The 16,277-nt window shown below is 35.5% G+C and overlaps 2 protein-coding genes across 3 annotated transcripts in view; one reads left to right on the plus strand and one right to left on the minus strand.

Moving 5' to 3' along the window:
- LOC128224126 (uncharacterized protein C1orf112 homolog) overlaps positions 1-16,277 on the minus strand; it is a 55,460-nt gene that overhangs the window by 21,358 nt on the left and 17,825 nt on the right. The window contains exons 7-9 of the mRNA XM_052933813.1: positions 6,667-6,753; positions 5,540-5,615; positions 4,339-4,445 (exon numbers count right to left, since the gene is read on the minus strand). Coding sequence (XP_052789773.1) covers positions 4,339-4,445; positions 5,540-5,615; positions 6,667-6,753 — 270 coding nt within the window. The remainder of the gene's footprint in view (positions 1-4,338; positions 4,446-5,539; positions 5,616-6,666; positions 6,754-16,277) is intronic.
- Positions 7,412-13,279, plus strand: LOC128224127 (uncharacterized). 2 transcript variants are annotated; one of them, XM_052933814.1, is made up of 6 exons: positions 7,412-7,748; positions 10,165-10,307; positions 10,697-10,789; positions 11,294-11,489; positions 11,710-11,828; positions 12,262-13,279. In XM_052933814.1, exons 2-6 carry the CDS (start codon positions 10,212-10,214, stop codon positions 12,508-12,510), a joined length of 753 nt encoding a protein of 250 aa, XP_052789774.1. In that variant the 5' UTR covers positions 7,412-7,748; positions 10,165-10,211; the 3' UTR covers positions 12,511-13,279. The 2 variants fall into 2 exon arrangements, with proteins under 2 accessions (XP_052789774.1, XP_052789775.1); XM_052933815.1 differs by lacking the exon at positions 7,412-7,748 and adding an exon at positions 7,879-8,075.

Raw genomic sequence — 16,277 nt, forward strand, 5'->3', positions numbered from 1 at the left:
GAGGTTAAGGAGAAACCTCATATAGTGAATCCTCTTAACAGTAGCGTATAATAGAAATGGTAAGCCTAGACTCGTCTTAGACTGTAGACACATTAATAAATGTTTGCATCTGTTTCGAATGAAATACGAGGACATTAAGGTTGCAGAAACATTATTTGAAAAAGGCACATACATATTCACATTTGATTTAAAAAGCGCCTATCACCATATCGATATTTTCCCAGATCATTGTATATATCTCGGATTTTGTTGGGAGGATAAATGGTATGTATATAAATCTTTGCCATTCGGTATTTCCACCGCTGGGTTTATTTTTAGTAAAACTTTAAGGGTGTTGGTCAAATATTGGAGAACTCTAGGTCACAAGATTATTATGTTCCTTGATGACGGCATAGGCGGCCACATTCACCGAACAAAAGCAATGTTAGCAAGTTCATTCATTCACCAGTCAGTAAGGGAATTTGGTTTTTTGTTGGCAGAAGACAAATGCAGTTGGTACCCGAAACGCATCGGTAACTGGTTAGGTCACACGCTAGACTATGAATCAAATAGAATTTTCATTTCTTGTGAATGGATAGATAGGCTAGAAATAGCGATAGACTATATAAAGTTTCAGCTCGCATGCGATAAGCTGAATCTGGTCAGAGTGCGTTTTTAGCAGGTATCGTTGGCCAAATTGTTTCATTACAAAGTGTGCTCGGTAAGATCGTTTGTAGAATGACCAGATATTTGCATCGTTGTATTGATAGTAGAGCTAGTTGGAATGCTCCAGTCAAGGTAAACGAAAACGCCATAAATGAATTGACGTTTTGGCGGGAAAATGTAAGACGATTTAACATAGAAGGCAAGTCTTTGGTATATGACAAAACCACTGAGTTTAGTCTTTGGTCAGACGCAAGCAGTTTGGGCTACGGCGGATTCGTGATTAGTGAAGTAGTTTCTGGTAAGGGTTCACGGGTAGATTTCTATCATGATGGTAATCGTACCTCAGGTTTACTAGTTGATGTGGTAGTGACGTCATCAGATGACGAAACGGATTGCAGCTCACGCACAGACTGGGTTTGCGATGGTTTGCTCTCGGAAAAGAGGTATTTTCAGAATAATTGCTTAGTTTATTCGAACATAGCCCCAGGAAATGGGCAGGTGCGCTCAGAAAGCGCGAGACCGGTTGAGTCTCAGAGGTATGCTCCCGGAAGTGGGCAGGGCGCTCAGATAGCGCGAGATCGGTTGAGTCTCAGAGATATGCTCCCGGAAGTGGGCAGGTGCGCTCAGAGAGCGCGAGGCCGGTCGAGTCTCAGAGGTATGCTCCCGGAAGTGAGTATGTTCGCTATGTTAGCGAGAGATGGTTTCCGTCTCAAAGACATGTTCCCATATTCGAGGCTCCCGAATGTGAGTCTAAATGTTTAGATTTATCGCAATTGAATACAAACATTAAAGTTCCTGATGTAGCAGAAAATTCAAAAGTACACGGAACTTGGTCTGATGCAGAGAAGGTAAAAAGTTCTACCTGGCGGGAATTGGAAGCTGTACGCCGAATTATGCTTAGTAATCTGCACAATTTTGTGGGTAAAAATGTTCTGGTTTACACAGATAACAAAAATGTAAAGTACATTCTGATTTCAGGAAGCAAAAAAGACGATTTACACGAAATATGTCTTGATATTCATTGTATATGCGATGTTAACCACATCATTTTGTTTGTAGAATGGATTCCGAGGAAGGATAACGCAGAAGCAGATCATTTAAGCAGATGCTTAGATTCAGATGATTGGTCAATAAGTGATAATAATTTTAAAATTTTAGACACAAAATGGGGACCATTTACAGTTTATAGATTTGCGTCACATTATAACAATAAATGTGATCGTTTCAATTCAAGGTGGTGGGTACCAGGTACGGAAGCCATAGATTGCTTTACGCAAAGCTGGGTAGGAGAGATGAATTGGATTGTTCCACCGCCGAATCGTATCGTTGAATGTTTAAACAAGATGGTTGCTGAAAAATGCAGAGGAACAGTGGTTGTTCCTAGGTGGATATCGGCTCCATTTTGGCCGTTACTCACTATTGAGAAACATTGTTTTAAAAGTTTTGTAAAAGATGTTTATGAATTTCCCCTTACAGGCGCAGTCTTACAGGGAAAAGGGAAAAACGGGATATTTATGCACGATCCCTTGAGTTTCAGATTATTGGCGCTAAATTGTGATATGCTTGACGTTTAGAAGAAACGTCATGATTACGGTTTTACAGGTACAGACTGACGTACGCGTATCTAAATCATAAGCGAATACGGAACACGTACATGTTGTATCATGATATATACGTATTGCAGGTATTGGCTTGAGACAAACGCTAAAACGAAAGTTCGAGGAAGCCGGGGCGATTATTGACAATTCTGAACATGTGGTCGTCAGAATGGCAAGCCACCTTTTAGCTGCTAGGGCGGACAACACCGTTTTGAAATATCACCACCAAGCAAAGGGATTTATAGACTTTTGTATAGAGAAAGGATTCAAATATAGACCAGCGCATTCCATTCATATTGCAATGTATTTATCATCATTGATAGACAATAACAAATCCGCCAGTGTTATTTCGGCAGTGTTTTATGCCATCAAGTGGTACCACTCTGTAAATGATTTTACAGATCCAACCGAGAATAATGTAGTAAAATCAATGCTTGAATGTGCAAAGCGTTTAAACTCAAAACCCATTAAGAAAAAAGACGTTGTAAATTCTGAGCATTTGATAAAGCTTTGTGACATGTTTATTGAATCAACGGATGTGATAGTTCTACGGGATCTCGCAATGATTCTTCTCTCTTATGCTGGATTTTTACGTTTTGATGAGCTTAGTGCACTGACTTGTAATGACGTTAAATTTGAAAGTGAACACTTAGTTATTAGCATAAAGAAGAGCAAAACAGACATTTATCGTGGGGGAAAAGAGGTTTTAATTGCAAAGGGTTTGACATCGGCTTGTCCAGTTTTTATGTTGGAGCGTCACATGAAATGCGCCGGGCTAGTAATCGGTTCAGATATGTTTTTATTCAGGCCAGCATGCAGATCAGGCAAAAAATGTTTTTTGTTAAAAAAGAACAAAGATATCAGTTATACCCGCGCTAGAGAATGCATAGTTTCAAAGTTACAATTAGTCGCTCCAACATTAAACTTGGGGACTCATTCTTTAAGAGCAAGTGGAGCTACTGTAGCAGCAAATGCTGACGGAGTTTCAGACCGGTATTTAAAGAGACACGGTCGATGGAAGACAGATACGGCCAAAGACGGCTATGTTGATGATTGTCTAGAGAAAAAATTGTTCATCACAAAACAACTTAAATTATGAATGTTTCACGATTTGAATTTGATTGCCGACTTCACTAACATTTGTAAATTCTATCGCATGTCCTGCCCCGGCAAAGGTGTTTGTTATTTGTAAAAGAAGTGTTTAGACTTACTAGTTCTGTGCGTTACGTAGTATAGCGCAGAACTTTTGTCTTAACATTTTGGTGCGCAAATATTAGTGCGCGGTTTAATCGGGTGTAAAAGTCAGGTGACCAATGGCTATTGGTCGGCGGTTTAGGCGGGATAATGGTCGTGGCGATTAGTTCTATGCTCGACAGCGATCTGAACGGTCAACTTTTCAGGCAATCAGGTTCAAGTTTATGTTGTTTTACAATATTAGATATGATTTTGTAAGAAAAATGTACAGATATATGGCAATGTTGTCTTAAAGCATGACACAATAATACTCGCATATTGTATGTGTATGTTAAGTATATTATTTCGCAAGTCTTAAGATATAGTGGGAACAGTTTTCCAGAGCATTTTACACTCTATTGTTGGGGCGAAGTTTATCTCTGGTTTTTAATCTGACCCATGATATCTTTTCATATCGTTTGTTGTTTAACAGAACGCTTTAATTGTAAGCAAATATTTCGTAGAAAACGATTTGATCAGATGTATATTATTGTAACGATGTTGTACGTACTATACCAGTGAACTGCTCACGCTGTTTCAAGCAATAAATCGCATGTCCTGCCCCGGCAAAGGTGTTTGTTATTTGTAAAAGAAGTGTTCAGACCACTTGTTATATTCTCATTTGGTTATAAAGAAGTACATTCCCTGGCACTTGAAGTATGTTTCAAGGATCATGGGGAGAGCATTTTTTGGGGTCAATTTTCTCATTATTTTGGTCTGAGTAAATCTCAGGAGCGGCCATTGGTGGCCTCAAAACAAGAAATATCGCTCAGTCCCTAAAGATGCCAGAACAGACCACTGACCCTGGTCACAAATTGTCAATAAAACAGTCAAGTCTGGACATACACTAACAAGCACTCACCTGTTTATGTTTCCCAGACAGCCTGGAGATGGACTTCCATAGGCTGACCACTAACTTAACATCCAGGCTGGTCACTACTTGACAAACTTCAAACAATCCACTGACCACTGTTGACAAAGAGGGAGAAAAACATGTATATGCAAACATAACTAAGGGATGATAAATCCCAATCCTGAAAATTGAGTCTGAGTATGGGCGATTATTAATAAGGCATTAACCAAAGTAGGGTTAAGACCACTTCTTTAAAACCACTTTTATCCAATAAGGTATTTTCACGACTTCATATAACTGCAATGGCCATAAAAAAACAACAGTTTTTACAAAAATGCCTGAAATTAAAGGCTCTCAATCCTGAGTTCAAGATAAATCCCCAAACTCTATAAGTACCAAAGTCCCTTATAACAGGATTAAGCTAAGCTCATTATTTTTGTTTTTCTTTTGGGTAATATTTACTTCCTTTTGAAATGGTAACATCCCTGAAATGAGCTGTTAACGAATAACAACAATTTAAGTATGCAGAGAACACAGACATTCTCAATAAATTGGAACATGAGCTAAACAAATTAATATTTTCACTTGCAATCGTACATAATTGCCCCAAGGCTGTTCCATAATTGCCTCATGGCTGTTCCATAATTGTCTCAAGGCCATTCTGTTAGCAATGAGCAGCAACAAATGATGACCAACCCTCCCTTGCATATCAGGCTTAACATGCCTACCCCCTCATCAGCGTGGGACCAACATTTTCATTCTTTATCATTTATATTTAGAAGAAAAAAGCAACAATAATTTATACTTATTGTCAACATAGCATATAATTCTGCTCCACTATTTAGTTTAGATAAAGTGCATAAGGAAAAAAACAGATGAGACATGACATATATGTTGGGATTCTTAAACATTTCCAATAAAAATTAACCCGTGCAGAAATTCCCTAGACATTCTTGAGAATTTCCTGGGAATTTCCTGAGAAAGAATCCTGAGAATATCCCAGGAAATTCCTGGTTTCCTGGGACCCAGGCGCAGTATTGGAACAGGAATTTTTCAGGAACTCCAGGATTGAATAAATGAAACTACTGGGACCAGCCCAGTAGCTTAAAATAAGTAAGTTTGAAGAATGACTGTCACTAACAGTTACAAGTATAATTACTTGAGTGCTTTTAGGCATATGATAAAATAATAATTCAAGGGTTGCCCATACCAAATGCCACATCCTGTACATCCTGTTCTGAGGAGCCACTGTCCACCACACCATTCTCCATCAGCCCAATAAAACCCTGAAAAAAATAACAACGCTCATGGGTTACAAAACTCCAATTACACATTGCAGCCCAAACATCATATTGCTCATTGTGGGATACCCTTCATACACACTATGCTATCCTTTTTGTGTACCGTGAGCTATTTGGCTAGGAAAATCTCGTATTGATGAATAAATAGGCAATTTGTTCAGCAACGTACCAGATGCTTTACGGTTGAAAAATATTCTGGCAAATGCCAGAGTTAAACCGGGTCTGCCTTCTCAGTACAATAATATTTGGCAGTATTCAAGACCACACGACCACGGAGGCTACTTAGACACTAGTTATTGAACAATATTTGAGTGTAAATGCGAAATCATTGGAGAAGAGTTGTCTCTCCTGCCTCATGCATATTCATTAAAACGAGATTTTGACAGTCAATTGTCCCACGGTATGTATGAAGTGTAATGGAAGAAAGTAACATGGTTGCCGACTATGCATGTTACTCTTATACCCAAAACATTCAGGGTTTAAGCCAATAGTTGGAACTTTCTTCACTCATAATTCATGTAAAAACAATTATCATAGGCTACAAAATTGTCAAGTATACCATCTATCCAATTTAACCATTAACCAGCTCATGGAATGTTTCATTGAAATTCTAGTCTCTAAGGATGGTCCAGAACTGAATATTTAAAATACAGTGAACATGTACATTCTGTAAGGAAAGTGCAGTAACCAGCCCTAAATAGCAAACACATTTCCTTAAAGGCCTAGTTTATCCTCCCCCCCACCCCTCAAAAAAAAAAATTAAACAAAAATGTGTATAGTACACAACCTCTGTGTATTGATCTGAATCTAATTGCCTTGAATATTGTCTTATCAGATCTCTGATCTGAGTATCCTGCTGTGCAGTTTTGGAGGTTTTATTATAGAAATGGACCCTAAATGGCCCTGAGCCAATAAACAAATACACAGGAAATTGGCCCCTACTGTGACATCAAAATAAGGTTGGGCAATGATGGAAGCTGACCTAATGTTATGTATGATATTTATAAACATTATTGAGCTGCATTTGACAATTCACCTGCTGCAAGTAGTGTGCTTTCTTAAACAAGGTTGACAATGGTTCTGTAACATTAGCCAGAATGTCTCCATAAATCTCACTGCTATCCTGAAAATATACAAAGAAGAAAATATATTATCATCTTTTTCATGTTCATATATAATTATGAATGAATTATTTCCTGAAAAAAAACAGAATAAAAAGCTTATGATATTGTCATTATTATAGAATTCATTAGGAATAAAATAATTTCTATATTATTATTTTAGTGTTTGTGCTGATGTCTCTGTCCATGGGATCGCCTGACAAATTCGGATTAAATTATTTTATCTTTAAAGCTGCTTCTGATGACAATGTCCGCCATGATTTTGTATTTGTAAATTGATTTCTTAAATGTCACTCCATTAAAACAACTCTTTTGTGGGTGTTTTAGAAATAATTTGATGTAAATTTGTTATCATAAATTTATGCCGTTTTTATAAAAAATGTTATTTAAACAACTCATGTTTTAAGAAAGCTCCCATCAGACATATTTCATGGACATTAATCAAGAAAACAACCAAATTTTATAACCAGAGAATTCAGCTAAGTAAACAATAAAATTTAAAAACATTTAAGATTAGATTTGAATTAATCAATGATAAACTGGAGATTGCTCAAGTTGTTTATCTGATTTTCGATTAAACTGGCCCCTCCATGTTTTTGAACACAAATTCAATAACAGTTTAAGGTACATTCGCAAAAGCACAAACTTATAATAATTATAAAGCTTGAGCGGGTTTTAAGTCAGCGGACATTTTCTCTCAACAACCTTTAAACTAAATCAATATTACAGAAAAACTGTGTGTGGCTCAGCTGGCATATAAACCTGGTGGTGTATACATTAACTTGATTTTAAATGCTGGGATTAAACAGTGTTACACTGTTTTCAATTTTAAGGGATAAAATTCTTATTTTGTAAGATAAACTGTTAATTTGTGGACATAATATTATACATGATTACAACCTTAATTAAAACTGGAATATATGAAACGAAGATGCCAATTTCACAATGTGATTTTAACATCAAAACACTGGAAGTGATTCAGAAATTGTTTATTTTGGTAAGTATCAAATTACTAAACTTAAGTTTTGTTTTTAAAGGATTGGAAATGGCAATGCTAATTGCTTATGATGATTGGGATTAAATGAGTTCACTGCTCCTTGTTTTACGTGCTGGTGTCATATTCCCTCTGTTATCAATTGATTTTGTTTTGTATTGATTTCAAATGTAAGACTTTCTTTGACAAATAACAAATACCTATTGATTTTAGCTAGTGGTTTAATAGTCTTCAATGACTTGAAGTACACATATTGAGTGTTATTTATAAGCTATTAATTTACGAAGGTTGCATTTATATAAGGAAAAGGACTTAAGCATACGTAATCAGGTATTTACAATTAAGCTGAACTTAAATAAGTACTCAATTTCATACACCAAGTTTAAGCAAATAATAAAAAAAATCATAAAATGTGATAAGGACTGATTCAAAAATTAACTTGAACATTAAATTATCCAGGCAAGCTACAATGAGGAAGTGGGTAAAAATTGTTATAATGATTATCACATTACACATATCATTAATCCACTTCGCACAGAAGTGGTTCAAGGGTTTCTCCCATGTTAATTTGGAATGTTATAAATATACATGCTTTTGGCATACATACTATTATTGTATGTCGTATACTTGATGGTCTTTAGCTAAAACTGGTGAGCATGATGACCCTATTATGGTAGATATTATTTTTAGATAAATGGGATGATAGTAGTTTTCAAATTATTTAACATTTAATTTTCATCTTGATTCATGTTATATGTACTGTATTACTGGTTGAATCGCCAAAACGTTGGTCGTAATAAATATTGTAACCTTATAGCTTTATTATGATAATTAATAATAATAATAATAATAACTTTATTTTAGAAAGATAACATATTGAAGTTATTATATATTAAATATTACATACATATTAAAGCTTCACTCTCACACATTTACCGTTTTGACAACTTTTTTATTTTTTGTCTTGAAATGAGCCAATTTTTGCATAAGTATCTTCAAACGAGTGATATAAGACTGCTGACAAAAGATCAGAAAGCAAATTTTTATATTTACGTTCGAAAATTAATGTTTTAATTATGGCTAAAAGCGTTACTAACAGTTAAAGAAAAATGCATAAAACATTAACTTTTGGACTATAAAATATAGAAGTCTGCAATCTGATTTTTTGTCCCCAGTCTTATATCACCGGTTTCCATGCATTTTCACATAAATTGGATCATTCCAAGACAAAAAATAAAAAAGTTGTCAAAACGTTCAATCTGTGAGAGTGCAGCTTTAAAGTTTAACATATCTATGTAAAATACATCAGTATCTTGTTTACAATGTGGTCTCCAGATATGGCAAAGTATTGATAATAAAATGAACTTTATTCAACAATATCAAAATCATTAATCATCAATTATTTACATGTACATGCAACCAGTACGAAAATGTAATCATAAAAAATTCGCCATTTTGCAACAGACATTTACAATAGAAACAAGCAATTAATCATGTTTCTTTCTAGTAATTTACTGGTCTTTCATAATGTACGTTTTATACATATAGCTTTGTAAGTATTTTATGAAGTGCCATCTTGAATCAAGAGTGGAATAGAGTTTGAGCCAAGTGCTTTGTTTGTAAATTTTATGGAATTACTTCATTCAAATATTCTGGCATGATAGTTTGTCACGATTTTTGTATATGAGCAATGAGTATCGCTAAACCAACAGCTTTTTTTGTTTTCTCCTCTTCTAAACCAACAGCTTTAATTAAATCATATATTATGCATTACACAGTATAATGTAGGAGGTACTGGGATTGATTTTCATGTGTAATTGACAACAAATGTAATTTAATTATTCCGGAGTAGTTTGTTGCAATTATTGTATTAATGAGTAATGAGTATCGTTCAACAGCTTTAATTGATTACTATATATAATTATATGCATGATAGTATGGTTGGAATTACTGGGATGGATTTTGATGTGTAATTGACAAATTAATTAAGCACTATTTTCTACTTTCATATTGCTGTATGTTTCTTACGCAAACATATGTTAAGGGATATATGCAAAAGATGAACGTTTTAGAAGTCAAAAAGGCAGGGCTTTGTCAGTAAAAAGCAAATTTGTTGAATTGATAACCCCCCCCCCACTTCCCCATGGTATGGAAATCATGTGTTGGTGAAATAATCCAGCCAAACATGCAATACAACTTCAGAGTGATGGACTCTAATATGAACATTGGATATGAGACATGAGTTTGTTTGCAACTGTTTCAAATAGGTGTAATATCTGAATTATCGACTACTGGGCTTTTCCCTGAAATTGTCATTGTATTAATTCTAATTTGTTTAAATAAATTAATTGATGAGCAAAACTGTTAACCAGTCAAAGTTATTGCAGTTTTCAGTATTTCTTTCTCTTTTATGCACCAGACCAGTAACTGCGTAAGGTGCCTGTAAAAGTTGACCTGCATATTTACATGATGTCCGATGACGATGGTTTTACGATCTACACACCATGGGGCTTCATCCATTCAGATGAGTTCACAACAGACATCATCATAGAAGAGGTTCAGGTAGGAAATGTTTTCATAAGTGAGAATGTAAACCATTGTAATAGTTAACTATAAATAATTTGGCTGCAATGTGGCCTGATTAATTTTGGAAATTTACTCTAATCAGTGAAAAAGGTTTTTCCCTTGCGGAGCTGACAAGAACAATTTAAAACTTCTGTTATGGGTTTGTGTAATGATTTATGTCATCTAAAACATTACATAACCTAGAAGAGAGAAAAAGGAACCTGAGCTTCTGAGTTAAACATTAGACTGGTGCAACAAGTCAAATTCCCAGAGGAAGGCTCAGAGCTCAAAAGTCTATATGGGATTCTTTGTGGTAGGATCCAATTACCAAGGCAATTTACTGCAGTGATTCATCCTCATAAATCATTTTGAACTTTTTATTTCAGGAAGTGTATTCCACTGGTCCTGCTATAGCAGAGGATGGTAGTGAAGTCACCCAACAGGAGGTTGGCGATGTGCAATATTACTCATACACTAAGGTAACAGCATTAAGACCATGTCATACTTAACTGATGGCAAATACAAGCGAAGAGAACTTATCAATCAGTTAACAGAAGCACGATCCTAATGCCTTTTGCAACAAAGAGACAGTCAAATTGTACCACCCCAAAAGCAATTGCGATCAGTAATTTTTATAGCATTATTCAAAGAGCGTAATTTCAGGCTATGATTTTATTGGCTGGTTGATGTAAAACTAGACATGTTTAGATCCTACACAGGTATAAAAGAGTATGCTCGATCCCTGACTTTAGCAGTCAGCTTTCTTGTGATGTTGCACTCCATTCGCAATTCACTTGGTGTATTTAGGCAGAGCAAAAGCCATGATTATTCACATTCAAATGCTAATTTAATTTGCAAACAATACTTATATATAAGTCAAAGTGTCAACAACAATGAAAAAGATAAATATCAATCCCTGAAAATATAAAATGTATAATATCAATGTTTTCGTACTGTAGTGTTAACAACTTTGTTTTCCTTAGGAGGATCAAGACCATCATAAACATGATCAAACCAAAACTACCGATGAAGATGAGGCGGACATAGCAGAAGACGACATTCACGAGGAGAAGTTTATTCTACGTTTCCTAGCAACCAACACCAGTAACGAGGATCGCTATCTGTGGGTCACTGACGATGGTGAAGTCAGAAGTGACGGGAGTTATACAAATATAGCAAGTAAGGATATAAAAATTAAATGTGACATTTAAAGGGTAGTTAACTGTGAAAATGGGGTTCTCATAATCTGCAGTAAATCTGCAAATTGAAGATTTTCTCATTAATTTGTCAGTACTTTTTCATATTAGAATTATGCACTATGTAGATTACAGTTTTTGAAACCAATGCATTTAAATGAACATGATTTCTTTTTAAATAATGTTCGATTTCACTGTTTCAGCATTCTTTGAGGTAATACACTGGTGCAGTCCCCATCTGAACAACTACCAGCTGATCTGCTGGGGCGGGGCTTGCAAGGGACACATTCTTTATATGGATGGAACCTCCCTCAAATCTAGGGTACCTTTTTACTTAGGAAACTTTCAATCCCCACAATGCCGTCTCAGTCATCTTATGCACTAATACTTTTGTTATTGACTTAATTTTCTACAAAGTATTAATGTAAAATATTTGTCTGAAATTGTACAAAGAAATTAGCTGCTACTCAGTACACTTGTCTTTGCATTTCTAATATGTAAAAATTTCAATATATGAGTCAAGAAAAACTACAAATACAAAATAAAGGCTAAGGCCTAAAAAAAAAATACATTTAGGGATACCCAACCCTAACTACAAATAGGCGCCAACTTTATTTTTAGTCTGTGCTTTAATATGCAGTTTAAAATCTTTAATTTAAAGATTTTAAGGCAGGTCCTCATGTATATTTACTTTATATTGCATCAGTGTTTACAAGTTATTATTACATTATAACTTCTCTTTCTTCTGATTTCAGACATACCATGCCAGTACTGATGACAATGACATTACCACCAAGTTCCAAATGTCTCCTAGAGGGTCAGACATTACTGTACGAGCATTCATATCAAAGACCGGTGTTCCAATATACTTTGATTCAGAGGGCAATTATCGGCCGGAGGGTCCACCCAGACAATCTAACTCCAGTGTGGAATCCGAGGGGGAAATGCAACCATTGTACTTTATAACGGCAAATGTGAAACTTATGAAAGTGACTTCGGTGTGATTTATTGAGTGATTTCCAAATGTGTTTCTTTTTGTTCATAAATTGTTGTGTAAACAATGAAGAACTACAACTGAGTTGTAGTTTTCTTTCACTCATTTTAAAATAAAACATAAATATAAATTTAATTTCGTGCTATAATATTATTACTATTTGAACCATTATCTTGAAATGAAAGCACCACAAGGAAGCATAATGTGCCCATTCAATGATCAGCCATCACAAAAGTTCATTTCAAGGGCCGTTACTCCATAGTGTGTGATGATATTTGAATGTATAATGAATTTATCTAATTAGATCATGTCAATTCACAATCTTGTATTATTCCCCAAATGATTTAAGAATTGTTTAAAGATTTAGAGCAGCAGTTCTAACTTTGCAAAAAAATATTTAAGAGTTATAAGTCTTATTCATAATTCTACATAATATTACAACAAGTAATAATGGTTATAAATTTAAATTAACCTCGGCAGCTGCAAACTCTTAATAACTTCAATTTTCCTTGCAACCCCTGTCCAAGATATTATCAAAACTGAAGATTTTTTGCGTTCACAGGCGCAGCATTTTTTTTCACTGACAAGGACATAAAGTTCTGTTGTACAAATTACCCTCAGACAATCTCCTGCTGTTGCTGTTGCTGTTGCTGTTGCTGCAGCAATGAAATAAGTTTTGATTTTGTTTTTTTGTATTTTCATACTATGTATGCATCACCATTAATTTTTCATATTTTATTAATTCACTTGTCAATAAAGGAAGATGAAAAACTATGTTCAATTATTACATATGTTCATATTCAACCTCAACAAATAAGATGTCCCTAACTATCTTCGGAGATCGCGGTTGATTAAAAAAAAAAATTCTTAGTGCTGAATTCATTTTTGACTTTTTTATTTCTTCCATAAACATTTCTGCAAGAAAGCTTGCGTAAAAGCATGTGCATCCATCTATAATTGTACATCATCGTTTTTACTCAGCAAACAATAATAAGAGGCCAATGAGGGCCTATGTGCTACTGGCAAGGCTCTTTTGGTCATTTTCAATCCACAGCATGCATAAAATAGGCAACATGATAACAAATGTTCACAAAAGCAAGGGCCAAAAACATCTGCACACAGTCAGTACTGAATGTCTCTTTTAAACTTGTTCACCTCTTTAAGCAAGGCAAGGGAGTGAAAAAACAAGAGCTGTCACAGAGACAGCGCGCTCGACTATTCCGCCGCTTTTCAGTGTAAGGATTGAAAAGATTTGGGGAAACATGCATGGATCACTGTCAGATTAGTTTTCAATGCAATGCATGATGTGCTGAGATATTAACATAAATGTGGTTACATGCAAAATTTTAACCAGAATGCTTAAGTCTAATAATAAAGGGCCATTATTTGCAAAATACAGTTATCTAACTTGTTTATTCAATTAGGTTGGGTGGTTGAATACCATTGTATAAAGTCTCAATGCAATACATCAAGAAGTTTCTGAGATATTTACCTCTGTGTGCTAACATGCAAGACCTTAACCAGAATTTTTAAGTGGCAAGGAGCAAAAATTATATAATATGAAAGATAGAGTTATCTTACTTGATTAAATAAGAAGGTTAATTGGTTGGGAGCCTATTTGTAAAGTTTCAATGCAATACATCATGTATTCGCTGAGGTATTGACTTAAAAGTGGTTACACGCAAAACCTTAACCAGAATTTCTGAGTCAAATAATAAAGGCCTATTATTTGCATTAATTGCAAACTAGAGTTATCTAACTTGGTTAATTAAGTAGGTTGGATGGTTGAGTACCATTGTATCAAGTCTCAATGCAATACCTCAAGTAGTTGCTGAGATATTAACAAAAGTGTGCTTGCACACAAAACCTTAACCAGAATTTCTAAGTCAAATAATAAAGGCCTATTATTTGCATCAAATGCAAACTAGAGTTATCTAACTTGGTTAATTATGTAGGTTGGATGGTTGAGTACCATTGTATAAAGTCTCAATGCAATACCTCAAGTAGTTGCTGAGATATTAACATATGTGTGCTTGCATGCAAAACCTTAACCAGAATTTCTAAGTCGAATAATAAAGGGCAATTATTTTGCATTAAATAAACATAAGTGTTATCTTACTTCATTAATTTAGTAGGTTAGATAGTTGGGAATACATATCTGAAGTTTCAATGCAATACATGATGTATTTACTGAGGTATTGACTTAAAGGTGCTTGCATGCAAAACCTTAACCAAGGTGTGATGCCAACGCCGACGCTTGGGTGAGTAGTATAGCTCTCCTTATTGTTTAAATAGTCTCCTTATTCTGCAAATAGTCGAGCTAAAGACTACAGCAACTGAATAGATTGTCTCCCTTAGACATAAATGTTTGATAAATTCAAGGGTAATAATATGCATAAGCTGATCTGGCTGGTTTATCAAAATATCTGAGCTCTCATGAACATTTAACAACTGTATAAGTTTGAGTAAGATACTATCAAAACTGAAGATTTGTTCGTGTTCACAGGCAATTGTTTACAAACACAGCATTTTTTTCACTAACAAAGACATAAAGTTCTGTCCTTCTAATTCTTCCAAAACCTACATAACATATCAAAAGAAAAATTATCTTAAAAAAACGCAATTTTAACATTAAACAAGAGACGTTTGTCAAACATTATGCCCCCCCTGAGTGCCATGTTGTCAGGATTATTAGGACAATTGAATGAATTATGCATGGACCTCTATGTCAAGTTTTAGGGCCATGGGTGCAGGCAGTGTCAAGTTATCACACAGACAAGCTTATTGCGTTCAAGGTCACTGTGACCTTGACCTTCGACATGATGACCTCTTAAATTAAAAGGGTTCATCTACAGGTCAGGCCCAACCACCTAGTCAAGTTTGATGATCATAGGTCCAGGCATTTTGAGATATCCCTGGAAAAGCTTTGTTAACTTTTTTATGTTAAAGGTCACTGTGACCTTGACCTTTGACCCAAAATCAAGGGTCATCTATTGGTCAGACCCAACCTTCATGTCAAGTTTGATGACCAGAGGTCAAGTAATTGTCGCGTTTGCCTTCCAGGTCACTGTGACCTTGACCTTTGACCAGATGACCCCCTTAAAATAAATAGGGGTCATCAACTGGTCAGGCCCAACCCCCTTGTCAAGTTTGATGATCATAAGTCCAGGCTTTGTTGAAATATCCCTGGGAAAAGCTTTGTTAACTTTTTTATGTTAAAGGTCACTGTGACCTTGACCTTTGACCCAAAATCAAGAGAGGTCATCTATTGGTCAGGCCCAACCTTCATGTCAAGTTTGATGACCACAGGTCAAGTTATTGTCAAGTTTGCCTTCCAGGTCACTTTGACCTTGACCTTTGACCTAATGACCCCCCAAAATAAGTAGGGGTCATGAACTGGTCAGGCCCAACCCACAAGTTAAGTTTGCAGGCATTGTCGAGTTATCACTCGGACAACCTTTTATCAATGAAGGTCAATTTGACCTTGACCTTTGGCCTGATGAAACCCAAAATCGAAAGGGTCATCTACCAGTCAGGCCGAACCTCCAAGTAAAGTTTGAGAGCCATTGGTGAAGGCATTGTCGAGTTACCAATCAGACAACCTTTTATCATTCAAGGTCACTGTTACCTTGACCTTTGACCCAATGATCCCTAAAATCAATAGGTGTCAGCTAATGGTCAGGCCCAGCCTCCATGTCAAGTTTGGTCTATGCATTTTTGATTAATCACTTGGACAAGCTTTAAAATCATTTTACCATTTAAGGTCACTGTGACCTT

This window comes from Mya arenaria, chromosome 17 (genome assembly GCF_026914265.1).
Source record: "Mya arenaria isolate MELC-2E11 chromosome 17, ASM2691426v1".
Taxonomy (NCBI): Eukaryota; Metazoa; Mollusca; class Bivalvia; order Myida; family Myidae; genus Mya; species Mya arenaria.